This window comes from Mus musculus, chromosome 3, assembly GCF_000001635.26.
Source record: "Mus musculus strain C57BL/6J chromosome 3, GRCm38.p6 C57BL/6J".
Taxonomy (NCBI): domain Eukaryota; kingdom Metazoa; phylum Chordata; class Mammalia; order Rodentia; family Muridae; genus Mus; species Mus musculus.
Genome location: NC_000069.6, coordinates 14,578,602 through 14,593,416, shown reverse-complemented (window position 1 = coordinate 14,593,416; position 14,815 = coordinate 14,578,602). Strand labels below are relative to the sequence as shown.

The 14,815-nt window shown below is 40.4% G+C and overlaps 1 protein-coding gene across 3 annotated transcripts in view; it reads right to left on the bottom strand.

The window, feature by feature from the left end:
* E2f5 (E2F transcription factor 5) overlaps positions 1 to 14,815 on the bottom strand; it is a 27,708-nt gene extending 12,893 nt beyond the window's left edge. Inside the window, exons 1-4 of one of the 3 annotated variants that reach the window (XM_006530051.3) lie at positions 14,394 to 14,813; positions 12,211 to 12,281; positions 5,998 to 6,107; positions 5,116 to 5,277 (exon numbers count right to left, since the gene is read on the bottom strand). In XM_006530051.3, the coding sequence (XP_006530114.1) occupies positions 5,116 to 5,138 (23 nt within the window). In that variant the 5' untranslated portion in view covers positions 5,139 to 5,277; positions 5,998 to 6,107; positions 12,211 to 12,281; positions 14,394 to 14,813. Of the gene's footprint in view, positions 1 to 5,115; positions 5,278 to 5,997; positions 6,108 to 12,210; positions 12,282 to 14,393 lie in introns of all 3 variants that reach the window. The other 2 variants (XR_001783649.2, NM_007892.2) reach the window with 2 other exon arrangements.

The following is a 14,815-nucleotide window of genomic DNA, read 5'->3' as shown; positions in this document are numbered from 1 at the left end:
GTAGGGGAGTGGGGGTGGGTGGTTATGGGGGACTTTTGGTATAGCATTGGAAATGTAAATGAGCTAAATACCTAATAAAAAATGGAAAAAAAAAGATGTAACCTAACAGATATGCAAACAGGATCCAGCAATTACTGCATACAAGGAACACACCTCAGTAACAAACATACCTCAGTAACAAAGAAACACACTATCTCAGAGTAAAAGGCTGGAAAATGTTCTTCCAAGTAAATTATCTGAAGAAACAAGCTGGAGTTGCTATTCTAATATCCAATAAAATAGACTTTCAACCAAATGTTATCAAAAAAGACTAGGATGGACACTTTATACTAGTCAAAGGAAATATCTACCAAGATGAGCTCTCAATTCTGAACATCTATCCCCCAAATGCAAGGGCATTCACATTCATAAAAGAAACTTTACTAAAGCTCAAAGCACACATAGCACCTAATAGTGGGAGATTTCAACACCCCACTCTCACTAATGGACAGGTCATTAAAAGAGAAACTAAACAGATACAGTGAAACTAATAGAGGTTATGAACCAAATGGATTTAACAGATATCTATAGAACATTTTATCCTAAAACAAAAGAATGCACTTGATTCTCAGCACCCCATGTAACCTTCTCCAAAATTGACCATATAATTTGTCACAAAACAACCCTCAACCAATATAAAAAGATTGAAATAATCCCATGCATTCTATTAGATCATCATGGCCTAAGGCTGGTCTTCAGTAACAGCAAAAACAACAGAAAGACCACATACAAGTAGAAACTGAACAACTCTCTACTCAATGATAACTTGGCCAGGAAAGAAATGAAGAAATTAAAGACTTCCTGGAATTCAATGAAAATCTTGACATAACATACCCAAACTTATGGGATATACAATGAAAGCAGTGCTAAGAGAAAAAATTATAGCCCTAAGTGCTCTGGTAAAGAAACTGGAGAGATTTTACACTAGCAAATTACCAGCAAACCTTAGAGCTGTACAACAAAAAGAAGCAAACACTCCCAAGAGGAGGAGACCTAAGGAAATAGTCAAACTCAGGAAGGAAATCAACCAAATAGAAAAAAAGAGAACAAAGATCAACAAAAGCAGAAGCTGTTTCTTTGAATCAACAAAATAGATAACCCCCTAGCCAAACTAACTAAAGGGCCCTGAGGCAGTATCCAAATTAACAAAATTAGAAATGAAATGGGAGACATAACACCAGAAATGGAGGAAATTTAAAAAAAAAAATCATCAGATTCTACAGAAAAACCTGTACTCAGCAATACTGGGAAATCTAGATAAACTGGGTGGTTTTCAAGACAGATGCCACACACTAAAGTTAAATCAAGAGCAGGTAAACTATCTAAACAGGCCCATATCACACAAGGAAATAGAAGAAGTCATTAAAAACCTCCCAACCAAAAGAAGCCCAGGGTCAGAGGGATTTAGTGCAGGATACTACCTGACTTTTGGTGAAGACCTGATACCAATATTCCTCAAATTATCCACAAAATAGAAACAGAAGGAACACTATGCAATTCATTCTATGAAGCCACAATTACTCTGATACCTAAACCACACAAGGATGCAACCAAAAAAAGAGCTTCAGACCAATTTCACTTATGAATATTGATGTAAAAGTACTCAATAAAATTCTTGCAAACCGAATCCAAGAACACATCAAAACCATCATTCACCACAATCAAGTAGGCTTCATCCCAGGGATACAAGGTTGGTTCAACATACGAAAATCTATTAATGTAATCCACTATATAAACAAACTGAAATTTTAAAAAAAAAATCACATGATCATCTCCTTAGATGTAGAAAAAGTGTTTGACAAAATGTAATGCCCCATTATGTTAAAAGTATTGGAGAGATTAGGAATTCAAGGCCCATACTTAAATATAATAAAAGCAATTTACTGCAAACCAACAGCCAATGTCAAATTAAACGGAGAGATACATGAAGCAACACACTAAAATTGGGACAAGACAAGGATGCCCACTCTCCCCGTATCTAGTCAATTTAGTACTCAAAGTGTTAGCTAGGACAGTAAGACAGCAAAAACAGATCAAGGGGATAGAAATTGGCAAAGAAGAAATAACGGTATCACTACTTGTAGATGATATGATAGTATATATCAGCAAACCCAAAACCTCTACCAGAGAACTTCTCCAGCTGATAAAAATCTTCAGTAAAGTGGCCAGATATTAACTCAAATAAATCAGTAGCCTTCCTTTATACAAATGATAAACAGGCTGAGAAAGAAATTAGGGAAACAATTCCCTTCACAATAGCTACAAATAATATAAAATATCTTGGGGTAACTTTAACAAGCAAGTAAAAGATCTGTATAACAATAACTTCAAGTCTCTCAAGAAAGAAATTGAAGAAGATTTCAGAAAATGAAGATATCTCCCATGCCCATGAATTGGTAGAATTAACATAGTAAAAATGGCTATTGTACCAAAGGCAATCTACAGATTCAATGCATTCCTCATCAAAGTCTCAATATAATCTTCAAAGACATGGGAAAAGCCAATTTTCAAATTCATCTGGAAAGGCAAAAAACACAGAATAAGATCGAAAACAATTCTTAACAATAAAAGAACTGTTAGGGGAATCATCATCCCTGATATCAAGCTATACTACAAGGCAATAGTGATAAAAACTGCATGGTATTAGTACAGAGACTGACAAGTTGATCAATGGAATAGAATTGAAGACCCAGAAATAAAAAACCACATACTTATGGGGACACTTGATCTTTGACAAAGAAGCCAAAAATATACAATAGTAAAAAGAAAGCATCTTTAACAAATGGTGCTGGTGTAGAAAAATGAAAATACATCCATATTTGTCACCTTGTACAAAGCTCAAGTCAAGTGGATCAAGGACCTCAACATAAAACCAGTTACACTGAATCTAATAGAAGAGAAAATGGGAAAGAGCCTCAGAACCATTGGCTTGGTAGGTAGGTGGGGGTTGGGGGGGGGGGGAGGCATTTCCTAAACAGAACTCCAATGGCCCATGTTCTAAGATCAAGAATTGATAAATGGGACCTCATCAAATTGGAATGCTTCTGTAAGCCAAAGGAAATAGTCAATAGGATAAATTGGCAACCTACAGATTGGCGAATAATATTCACTAACCCTACATATCCTAATATCCAAAATATACAAAGAACTCAAGAAGCTAACCAAGAAACAAAACAACCCAATCAAAAAGTGGGGTATAGAACTAAACAGAGAATTCACAACAGAGGAGTCTCAAATGGCTGAGAAGCACCTAAAGAAATGTTTAAAGTCCTTAGTGATCAGAGAAATGCAAAACAAAAAGACTCTGAGAGTCTACCTTACACCAATCATAATGTCTTAAGATCAAAACCTCAGGTGACACTACATGTTGACAAAGATGTAGAGAAAGAGGAACATTCTCCCATTGCTGGTGTGATTGCAAACTGGTACAATCACCCTGGAAATCAGAAACCTCAGAAAATTGGAAATAGATTTATCTGAAAACCCAGCCATATACCACTCTTGGGAATATACCCAAAAGATGCCCCACCAGGCCACAGGGGCATGTGTTCCACTATGTCTACAGTGGCCTTGTTTGTGATAGCCAGAAGCTGAAAACAGCCCAGATGTCTCGCAAAGGAAGACTAGATACAGAAAATGTGGTTCATTTACACAATGGAATACTATTCAGCTTTTAAGAACAAGGACATCCTGAGCTTTGCATGCAAATGGATGGAACTAGAAAATATCATCCTGAGTGAGGAAACTCATACCTAGAAGAACATGAATGGTAAGTACTCACTAGTAAATGGATATGACACTCCCCCACCCAAAGTACAGAACACCCAAGATACAGTCCACAAAATTCAAAAAGGTCAAGATGAAGGACCCAAGTGAGGATGTCTCATTCCCACTTGGGAGAGGAAAGCAATCATAAGGGAGGAGAGGGGGAAGGACCTGGGTGGGAAAGGAGATGGGGGAGGAGTTGGGGTATTGGGTGGGGGAAAAGGACTGAAGCTCTGAGGGCCAGTAGAAAGAACAGAAACAGACAACCTTGGGAGGTAGGAGAACCTTCCAGAGACCTGGGAGGTAAGAGACTTTCAGGACTCAAAGGAAAGGAAGGACCTTAGATGAAATGCCCTACAGTGGGGAGAGGGAACTTGTAGAGGCCACCTCCAGCAGAAAGATAGGGAATCAAGTGAGGGATAGGTTTGCCATCATCACACAGTCAAAATCTGACCTATAACTGTTCCTGTCTGAAAGAACTGCAGGGACAAAACTGGAGAAGAGCCTGAGGAAAAGGAGGTCCAGCAACAGGCCCAAGGTGGGATCCAGCTCAAGGGGAGGCTCCAAGGCCTGATACTATTACTGAGGCTATGGAGTGTTCACAAAGAGGAACCTATCATGACTGCCCTCTGAAAGACCAAACAAGCAGCTCAAAGAGTCAGATGCAGATATTTACACTCAACCAATGGACAGAAGCTGCGGTTTTATGGTTGAACTAGGGAAAAGCTGGAAGAAGCTGAGTAGGAGGGCAACCCTGTAGGAGGTCCAGCAGTCTCAATTAACCTGGATCCCAGAGATTTCTCAGACACTGGACCACCAACCAGGCAGCATACACCAGCTGATATGACGCCCCAACATATATACAGCAGAGGACTGCCAGGTCTGGGTTCCGTCAGAGATTTACCTAACCCTCACAAGACAGGAGGTCCCAGGGAGTTTAGAGGTCTGGTGGGGTGGGGGTGTGAGGAGTGGGGACTGGGGACATTCTCTTGGAAACAGGCGGTTGGGAGGAGGTATGGGGTGGAGAACAGTCAGAGCGCAGACCAGGAGGTGGATAAAATTTGCAGTGTCAAAAAGAAAAAGATTAAATAGAAAAAACAAAAATTCAATCTAATCTAAAAAAATAAATTTTAAACTTCTCTCATTGTAAAATAAAAAAAATACTAGTCTAAGTTATTAGAAAATTATAAAATGCTATATTCATTTGTAAAACTTAACTCCATAAGCAGATAACTCACTTGAGACTAAAGAAGCACTGTATATATAATTATGTGTCTTATATATATATATATAACTTACTCAGAAGGATATCTGTTATTAATGGAGTCTTCCATCACATTTTTGATGCTTTGCTGTAGCCACAACTTCTGCTGGTCAAGTTCTCTTTCCTTCAATTCGAGATCTTCAATTTCAGCTTTAAGACACCTTAATCTATCGATAACTTCTTTAGTATTACAGCCAGCACCTACACCCCTTAAAAGCATGAGAAAAAATACTCACAGAATAAGACTCCTATTTAATATCATTTTACTTTTATAGTAATAAAACTGACCTATAGGTTAATCAAAATGAGTTTACAATCTTCTGAAAATCAAACATTATAAACCTTACAAAATTTAAACACCAAAGCTCTAAACACACTGGCTAGAAATTTTACTGACAGGGGTCTAGAGAAATGGCTCAGCAGTTAAGAGCACTACTGGCTACTTTTTCAGAGGACACAGTTCTATTCCCAGACAACTTACAACTTACAACTGTCTGTCAGAAAATCTGGTGCCCTCACACAACATACATGCAGGCAAAATACCAATGCCCATAATAATAAATAAATCATATCAGCTCTAATAGTTAAATTTAAAACTCTCCTAGTGTACAATAAGGCGCTGGTAAAGTTAATTCTAACTTCTGGTATTTGGGCAGAATTCTATCAAAGGAAAAAGCGAAGGCCAAAGGAAGTACTTGTAAAAACAGAAAGTATTTGTCATAAGCAAGCAACCTCATTATGGCTAATCCATCAAACAGTGGAGAGGGCAAGGAAACATCCAGCGCACAGTGGGCAGGGCCAAAGGTCTGTCCCCTACAAGACAGACAGGCCTGTGTGATGACAGGGCTAAAACTGAGCATTCAGGAGGAAGGAAACTTTAAAGTTTGATTTCTATCATGTATAGTGTTTGAGCAAAGTTTGTGACTTACTTCCACTGGATACTGTTCTTTGATTTTTTTTCAATTAGATCAATTCCCTCTAAGACATTGGTGATATCATAAATTCTTCGCTTTTGCCTCACAGCCAAGGTATCTGCAGCCTGTTTAAGACAAAGAGAACAAAGAAAGCATAGTAGTCAATATGTCTGTACATTACAGTCAAAGAGAATGTTGACTCACAACGTGAGTCTAATCCCAAATCTGACCCACTCCGTGTCTTCAGAACAATAGCTAGATACATTTGAAGTACTTCCCAGACTTTGCCAATACCAGAGAAATCACTCCACTTAAACATTAGCAGATGTTGGAGAAAAGAAAAATAATTAAGATCATAACAAAAGGCCATCAAAAATAAGAGAACATAGTAGAATTCCTTGCCAATTTATGTACTAAGCTGAGGAAGAACTACTAATTTTCAGTCTTTGTCACTTTCTACTTCTTTATTCAGAAGAATCTCATCAAAAGGCAGCCTTATTCTTATGTATCTGGGCCTTTGGCAATTAAAGAATAGGGAGATCCAGAATTACATATACAAATTATGAACCTATTTAATAATTTCTATTTTATAAGCACATAACAAAGCATGGATGAAATATTCCATCCCAGCAGTATTAAATTAGTAAGAAATAAAAATCTCTAAGTAGTGGTGATTCTAGCAATGTTTTCAAAAAACTTGGTAGTTTTTTCCCTAAGAAGTCTAGAGAATGTTAGAGTAACAAAATATTGACGTGATAGAAGTCAGGAACTTAACCTTAGAGACTGTAACATCCAAAAGGAGATCACTGGACAAAAGACCATATGTCATAGAGGAGAGGCCAAAATTATAAGGGAGGCACAAGCTAGACATCAACTGGATTGCCTTCAGGTGACAGACATTTAAGGAACAGGTGGAATCCACAAGACCCACCTAACATGGGAACAAAGTGTGTGAAAAATGAAGAGCAGCCTGACAGACACAATGCGTCACGCTTAAGGAACAGTGGAACCAACGAAAGGGAGTGTCAGGATGGACTTGCCTTGCACAGTAGTGAGGCAGTCTCAGAGAGCACCGATTCCCTTGATCAGAGCTATTTTGTCAGGGGGAGTGGGATCTCAGAGAAACTGAGAACAGAAGGAAAGATACAGAGTCAATGTCTTTCAAGTGTCTTGCTGCATCAAGGAACAGAGATGGTAGGCCATAGCTACAGTAGTTGTCTGGTCTCCAAGAAGTTTTTTTGTTTTCTCTTTTAAAGACAGGTGCTATTTCAACTTGTATGCTGACATGGCTAATTTGACAAAGAAAGAGAGGTAATAACACAGAAGGGAGCAAGGACAGTAACTAAGGAGATTGTTATGAAGCAGAGGGAAGGCATACTAGTAACTCCCCGGAACTGAGCTAAGTGCAAATACAGATTCATTAGTAGACAAAATAGAGCAGGTATTTCCTTCCTACAATGTCTGATTTTCTCTTCAGCTTTAGGGTGAAGGGACCGGAGGAGAGGAGAAAGTGAAATATTGACATAAAACAGTGAACAGTGCACAAGGAATACTAGGCAGTGTCCCTCAAAGTAAGTGTCCTGGATTTAAAAGGAACCTTAATCTATTAGTTGTTTTTCTGATGCTGTGATAAAACACCATTACCAAAGCAACTTAAGAGTTTATTTTGGCTGGGTGTGGTGACGCACACCTTTAATCCCAGCACTCGGGAGGCAGAGGCAGGTGGATTTCTGAGTTCAAGGCCAGCCTGGTCTACAAAGTGAGTTCCAGGACAGCAGAGAAACCCTGTTTCGAAAAGCCAAAAAAAGAAAAATGAAAAAAAAAAAAAAAAAAAAGGAAAAGAGAGAGAGAGAGAGAGAAAGAGAGAGCGCGCAAAAGATAAAAAGAGTCCATCATGGCGGGGAGGCATGGCAGCAGGCGGCAGGGAAGGCACACTAGGCAGCGCAGAAAGCTAAGGGTTCACATCTTCAAACACAAGCTTCAAGTCAAGAGCACAAAGAGCTGTGGCCGAAGGCCTTTTCCTTTCATACTGCTGGCAGTACTGTTCTCCCTCCAGCAAGGCCACCCCCTTAGCTTCCCAAACAGTGCCACCAACCAAGTGGTCAGCTAGTCAAGCCTACAGGGCTCATCCTCACTCAGATGACTGCACGTGACATCACTGCATTTCTCTGTCCCTCACACTGCTCAGCTGTACCAAGCAGGTGGGCAGGGATCGGAATCGCCACTGCACCCCAACTTTCTATACTGTGCCTAGCAAACAGGGCATCAGGTTTATTTTTAAAACATTACATTTTCTATAGTGGGACTTGATAGCCAAAAAAGAGAACTATAAAGAAAGCCACAAAAGGTGCATCTATCACACAACTCAGTTTATAGTAACAATAAACAAACCCTAAGACAATCCTTTGGAAGAAAACTACCTCCCCTTTAAATATTAGTTGTTTTTAAACACTGTCTCACCAATGGGAGGCAAATAATGTCTACAGACAGAATAGTATTCAAACTTGGAAAGCTGTTACCAGGTAGGCAGGCGAAATAAAAAATACACTAGGACCAATATGGCAGGACCTAAGTGCCACAATATTCCATTTAAAGGGGTGTCACATAAAAACAAACAAACAAAAAACAAAAACAAAAAAAAACCAAAAAAACAAAAAAACCGAGTTCAACCAATTTCCTATACTTCAAATTCTCTACCTATAAAGCAAGTTCTTTATTCACAACAGGTAACAAATGTGCATTCAATGCATGATTAAGATTTAGAAATTTACATTAAGATCATAGCCAGAATTCAAAATCTAAGTATTCTAACAGCAATGCTGTATAAAAAATCAAAGAAATTTCACAAAAAAGAATGAGGAGGGCTGAAGTAATGGCTCGGCAGTTAAGAGTGCTTGCTGCTCTCCTGGAGGACCTAAGTTCAATTCCTAGCACCCATGTGGGACAGCTCACAATGCACTGGCGCTGACCTCCACAAGCAGACACTCACACAAACACGGACAAAAAATAAATCTAAAAGTACTAAGGCAAAAGGATCTCAAGTGACACACCAAGATGGGCCAGAAAATATTTTAGTAAGAGTAAAAACTTTAACAATTCAGACATGGCATTTTATATTCATCCATTTCCTTAATTGACTATTGCCTAATTTCAAACTCAACTCATAATTAATATATAAAATATTTGATTTTAACCTGTAGCAACTGGGTAACTGTAACAGGACTTTACAGATATTATATGTTGGAAAATGCCACTCCTGAGTTCACCTTCAGTAACTGAGTGACAGTGGCATGTTATCAGTCACCAAAATGCACCACATTTCCACTGTTGCTGTGAGGTGGAGATTTTCCCGATGCACTCATGCTATACCCTCTAATAAAAAGCCAGTGCCTTCTTTTCCTGCTCTTTCCCCTCCACCCTTGCTCACAGGCAGCCTCTGTAAGCCCCACTCCCCCAACAGACCCCTCACGTGAGATCTGCTGCATAGTGTGATCGCTGCAGCACATCTTGGCTCTGACTTACCAAGGTTCTTGTGGTGGTAAATCCTAACACTGCCAAGGTAAAGCTCACAATGACTCTGCAAAGTAGATGTTCTCATATTACAGAAAAACCCAAACGGCTAAAGAATAAGGACAATGTTTGACATTAATCCTTGCCAGGCGTGGTGGCGCACGCCTTTAATCCCAGCACTTGGGAGGCAAAGGCAGGCAGATTTCTGAGTTTGAGGCCAGCCTGGTCTACAAAGTGAGTTCCAGGATAGCCAGGGCTATACAGAGAAACCCTGTCTCGAAAACAAACAAAAAAAACCAAAAAAAAAAAAAAAAAAAAAAACCCCAAACAAAAAAAGACATTAATCCTTATTCATGAAACAAACTTATTACACAAGTTTTATGTAATTTAAAATACACAATTCAGTTATAACCTTGTACTGAATAGGGAATTCAAGTACAACTTGTCTACAGGTTCCATAAAGAGATTTAAAAAAATGGCATAAAAGCAGAAATTTTACTTTATATCTTTTGCTTATTGAAAAAAGCATATATACTTAAGTTTATGCTTATGCTGATAATATCTCATAGAATAGTGTTTAAAGCATTAAACAATGGGCACTTAAGAAATAGGTTAGGCACAAAGGGAAGCACTTGTTGCTCTTTCAGATGTGGGTTTGATTCCTAGCATCCACAAGGGTGATAATAAGCATGGGTAACTCCAGCTCCAGGGAACCCAACCACCTGTTTTGATTTTCATGGGCACTCAATGCAGGTGGGTATGCACAGACACATGAGGCAAAACAACAGTACAAATAAACACATTTCTAAAAAGAAAAAAAGAAAGTGAATATATCTTTAAAAAGAAAGAATATTCCAAAGAGTAGTGTCAGTACTTGCCAAACATGTTCAAATCAATCAATCAATCACTCTCTCCCTCTTCCTCTCTCTCTGTCTCTCTGTCTCTCTGTCTCTCTGTCTCTCTCTCTCTCTCTCTCTCTCACACACACACACACACACACACACACACACACACACACCAGAGAAGGGCAAGGAAAGAAGGTCATTTACACTGGAGATGGTAAAATGTTATAAGCTGGTGAAGAAACAGGAGTTCTTAGGGTGAGGGCAAGAGAAAATTCCTGGGAGAGGCCACTTTGTTTCTAATGGGCCTGTAGGGGCCATAAAACAACAAGGAAATGAACTACGGAAGAACTGCTGACACTGAGGGCATGAGGCCCCTCCTAAAGCAGCAGCATCTACTGACACAGTGTGGTTCAATCTGCATCAATGCTGTACTGCACAGAAACTGCACCTAACACACCCTCTGCGTTGACTACTCTGACTGCTACTGTACTTTATGTATTCTGAAACATAAAAGCTTTACATTTTTCTGAGAAAGTTCATTTCTATTTTTCTTATACAGGTCACCAACAAAAGACATTTCATACTGTTTAATTACGAAAACCAGTAAGCATCTGAAATCTACAACTGAAATCCCTAGAGAATGTTCGCCTAGAACCAAAATTGTATAGTTTGAAAATCCTTTTATATAATTATTATTTTGGCTGGTATATAAAAAAAGTTTCACTGTGACATGTCATTATATTTAACCTCTTCTCATTTGACACCCCTTATCTTATCTGACACTGTTCTTCCCTAAGCTTCCATCTTTTCCCCTCTTGTTGAGGTCTCACATGATCTATGTGTGAAATCCTCTGCTATGTGTATTTTAATTTGCTGCCATAGGGACACCAATCAGATGTAATAAGGGCACATCCTGATACTCTCATTTAACTCAGACTTCTTTTTAAGGACCTTCCTTCAAATGCAGTTCCACTTTAATGAGTGGGGGTTGGGAGAGCACCAAGAAATGAGCACAATTCAGCCTATAACCCATTAATCAATTTTCATTCTATATGGCCTTATCTTCTGGCAGACACTCTCCTGCTTTGTCTCTAAGAAGCCGAGTACTCTTAAATACTTCAAGTAAGAATTACACAGTAGGGAATGAAGAGGTGGATCAGCAGGTTAAGAGTACTAGCTGCTCTTCCAGAGGACCTAGATTCAATTCCCAGTATACACATGGTGGCTCTCAACCAGCTGTAACTCCAATCCAGGGCATCTGATGCCATCTTATGGCCTCTGCAGCCTCCACAGACAAATGAAGTGCAGACACACACTCATACACGAAACGTTTACAAAAGAATCCTATAGCATTTGTCTGTTTATTAGGTGTAGCATGCACAAGGGTCATTTCTGCTGTACATGTCAGAATTTTCTTTCTAAAAAACAGAACAGTCACTCACTGAACCTCATTTGATTACCCACTGAAAGATATCTGAGTTGCCCACCTTCTGACTATTTGAATAACACTGACAGGACCACAGATTGCACAAATACCTGTTCCGGAGCCCACTTTCAATTCCACAGGAGCGAGGGCTGGCCTGCGAATCCCAAGGCAAACAATGGTGGCCTGCAGAGCTCCAGACATCCTTCCTCATGCCAATTACCTCCAAAACCTTGTTACCGTCTAAAAGCCTAAGGCCGAATCATGTCTCTTCTAAGTGGTTATCATTTAGGTCATTTGTTATGTATGTGTCTAGTTCTGGGAGAGAATACTTAGGTGTCATTCAGATAATCTGTAACTTAAATAATAATAACACAACATACACAAGCCACACTGTCCCTGCAAAGTTCAAGATGGCATTAGAATGGCCAATGAAACATAGCAACTCACCTGTAAAGTGTACAGAACAGGAATTTTCAGAGCAACAGACACTCACACTCCTTAACAGTTCAGTGATTAAGCTACAGAAAAATAAAAACTAGTTTAATCTGTTTCTACAGAATCTGCCACCAGTGCTCTCTCTCCTTTCCAGATGGATGCCCATCACCTAACATGTTAGTTTACTCTAAGGGTGTAAAATTATGCATTTTTTTTTCTTTACACAAAAGAGATCCATAACAAACAGATATATAAAAACTTAAGTTTATTTTCAAGAACTTACTAGTTCTTAAAGGCAATACAGCATAGAAAGTAACAGTCCAGTTTCAAATGTCCGATCTCACTTAGCAGACCTAAGCCAGGACTTACCTAAGTTTAGTGTGTCGGGCACACATTTGGATGGGAATATTAGGCTTATCCTCTACAGTCGTGAATATTTAATGACCACTCAGGGTATTTAATGAAAAAAATATATTTCTATATTTATGATTTTCACAAAAATGAAGGATTCTATTATAAAAATAAAGTGCACGTTTTAAAATTTCCACTTAGAAATTTATTGTAAATAGGACTATCTTTTAACATGTATTATTAGAATATCTTAATATCTCACGATGATGTACTATAAGAAGCATCACGAGGGATAAATACTTCAGTGTAAGCCATTTTTATACATATGGTTTTATATGTATTCATAAACATAAAAAGTATGCATAAGTAAAATGTTTTTCTACCTAGCCAAAAGAAAGGTATACAGGTCTCTGTAAGTCATTACTTATTATTTTAAGTAATTATTTATTACTACAGAAGTCTTTGAATCTTTAGGATAGATCCAGATAACAGAAAGACTTTTGAATATCAGACTTCTGCTATTCAATGCCAGAACCTGCTGTCATACATGTTAAGTAAGTCAAACAACTAAATCTAGAAATCATTTTCCGAGGTTTGAGCATATTTCAGGACAAACCATCAAATCCCACGTTTACCCGGAAAGCCCCGAAATTCTCTGAATTTTTTAATGTAGTCATCCACTACAGGTGAATTTAACTTTAAACAGCAGATTTCAATGGGTGTTTTGTAGCATCAGGTGTTTCTCTGCTGACCTCATTAACGCCAGTGAAACTGGAAACCGTACCATTTGAATTCAATACAATTTGAGTACTGTAGATGCCCATTAGAGGAGGGAAAGAAGAGGTGAGGGTAGGGTGGGGGGAATAAAAGTGGAAAAAGGTCCCAGGAGTAACATTTCCAAATATGAACCGACACTAACTGGCATCTACACCCAGGAAAAGGGGGGAATCCAAGTGCCAACAAGCCAGCGCCTCCCACTGGGCCAGGACAGGACACTCAGCAGAGTTCTGGAAGGCAGGCTTCTCCTGTTAAGACTCCTATTTCCTATGCCTTGGCCACCCACGGTCTTGAGGATGGTAATAGCTTCAAGCCAGGAGCTGTGAGGAGTCATAAGAGGCTATTCGCTGTGACTGTAAACTAGCAATTTTGTTTATTTTTGAAGTATTGGCTCTTTCTGAACCTCCTTGTACTAGCTGAATTTTAATTCGCACGATCCCATACTGTTCCCCTTTCCCTGCGTTGTGGAATCCTTCCAAGTTTTGCCAGGAACGGTTAAATCACTATGACTGAACTGCTTTAAATGGACGTTGTTGTTTGAAAAAAATCCGAACCATAGCAAAGAACGAAGCAAACATCCTTATAAAACCAGATAAAGCTTACTAAGTAATTTCACCACTTAGTCTGAACGGCACAAAATGACCCCTCTCTGTGTGACCGCAAATCTCAGGTCTAGAAAGTAGAAAGATTCTAAATTAAGCCAACAAATCCAATCTTACTTCCCAATTCTTAATTCTCGATGAAGAATGTCCCCTTCTAAAAACTACTACTTTAGAGGAGGTGTGGAAAGTTTTCTCTTTTCCTCTTTCATTCCGAAGAACTGGCATGAAAGTTCTTCAAAACAGGAATGAAGTTCTGCAGAGCGGTCGGTCCTTAAGCGAGTCCAGAGCAGAGCGCGAATTCCTGGGCGCTCGCTCCGGGTGCTCCTTTGTGGCCAGGGCCGCGCGGTGGCCGGTCGGTGGGGCCCCCGCATCCATCCCGGCCCCTCCGGGTCCGGAGTCTCGGCGCAGTGGGGGTGGTGGACCCAGCACCCTCGGGCGGGCCTCGCCCTCCCCATCCCCGCTCACCGCTTTGAGATCCAGGACGCCGTCCTGCGCCTCCTGCAGCAACGACACGAATTTGGTGGTAAGCAAGCCCAGGCTCTTCTCGTGCCGGCTGCTGCCCCCCGCGAGCGCCGCGGACGGCTGCGAGGATGGCGCCCCATGCGGCGGCGGCTGAGCCTGGGCCTGCGGCGTGGGCTGAGCAGAGCTCGTGGGCTCCGCCGCCGCCATCACCGCCGCGGCCCTGCTGTCCTCTGGCGAGGAGCCGCTCCGCCACCGGCAGAGGAGGTGCGCGGACTCCGCTCCCCGCCCACGGCGCGCCCCGCGTCCACCAGTCCCCGGAGCCGCGCGGCTCGCGCACGGCACCACAGAGCGCGCGGATTCACACGAGCGGCCAGCGCCGCGAGGGTGGGCCCGAGTTTAAATGGCAGGAAGTGACGCCGCGCGGC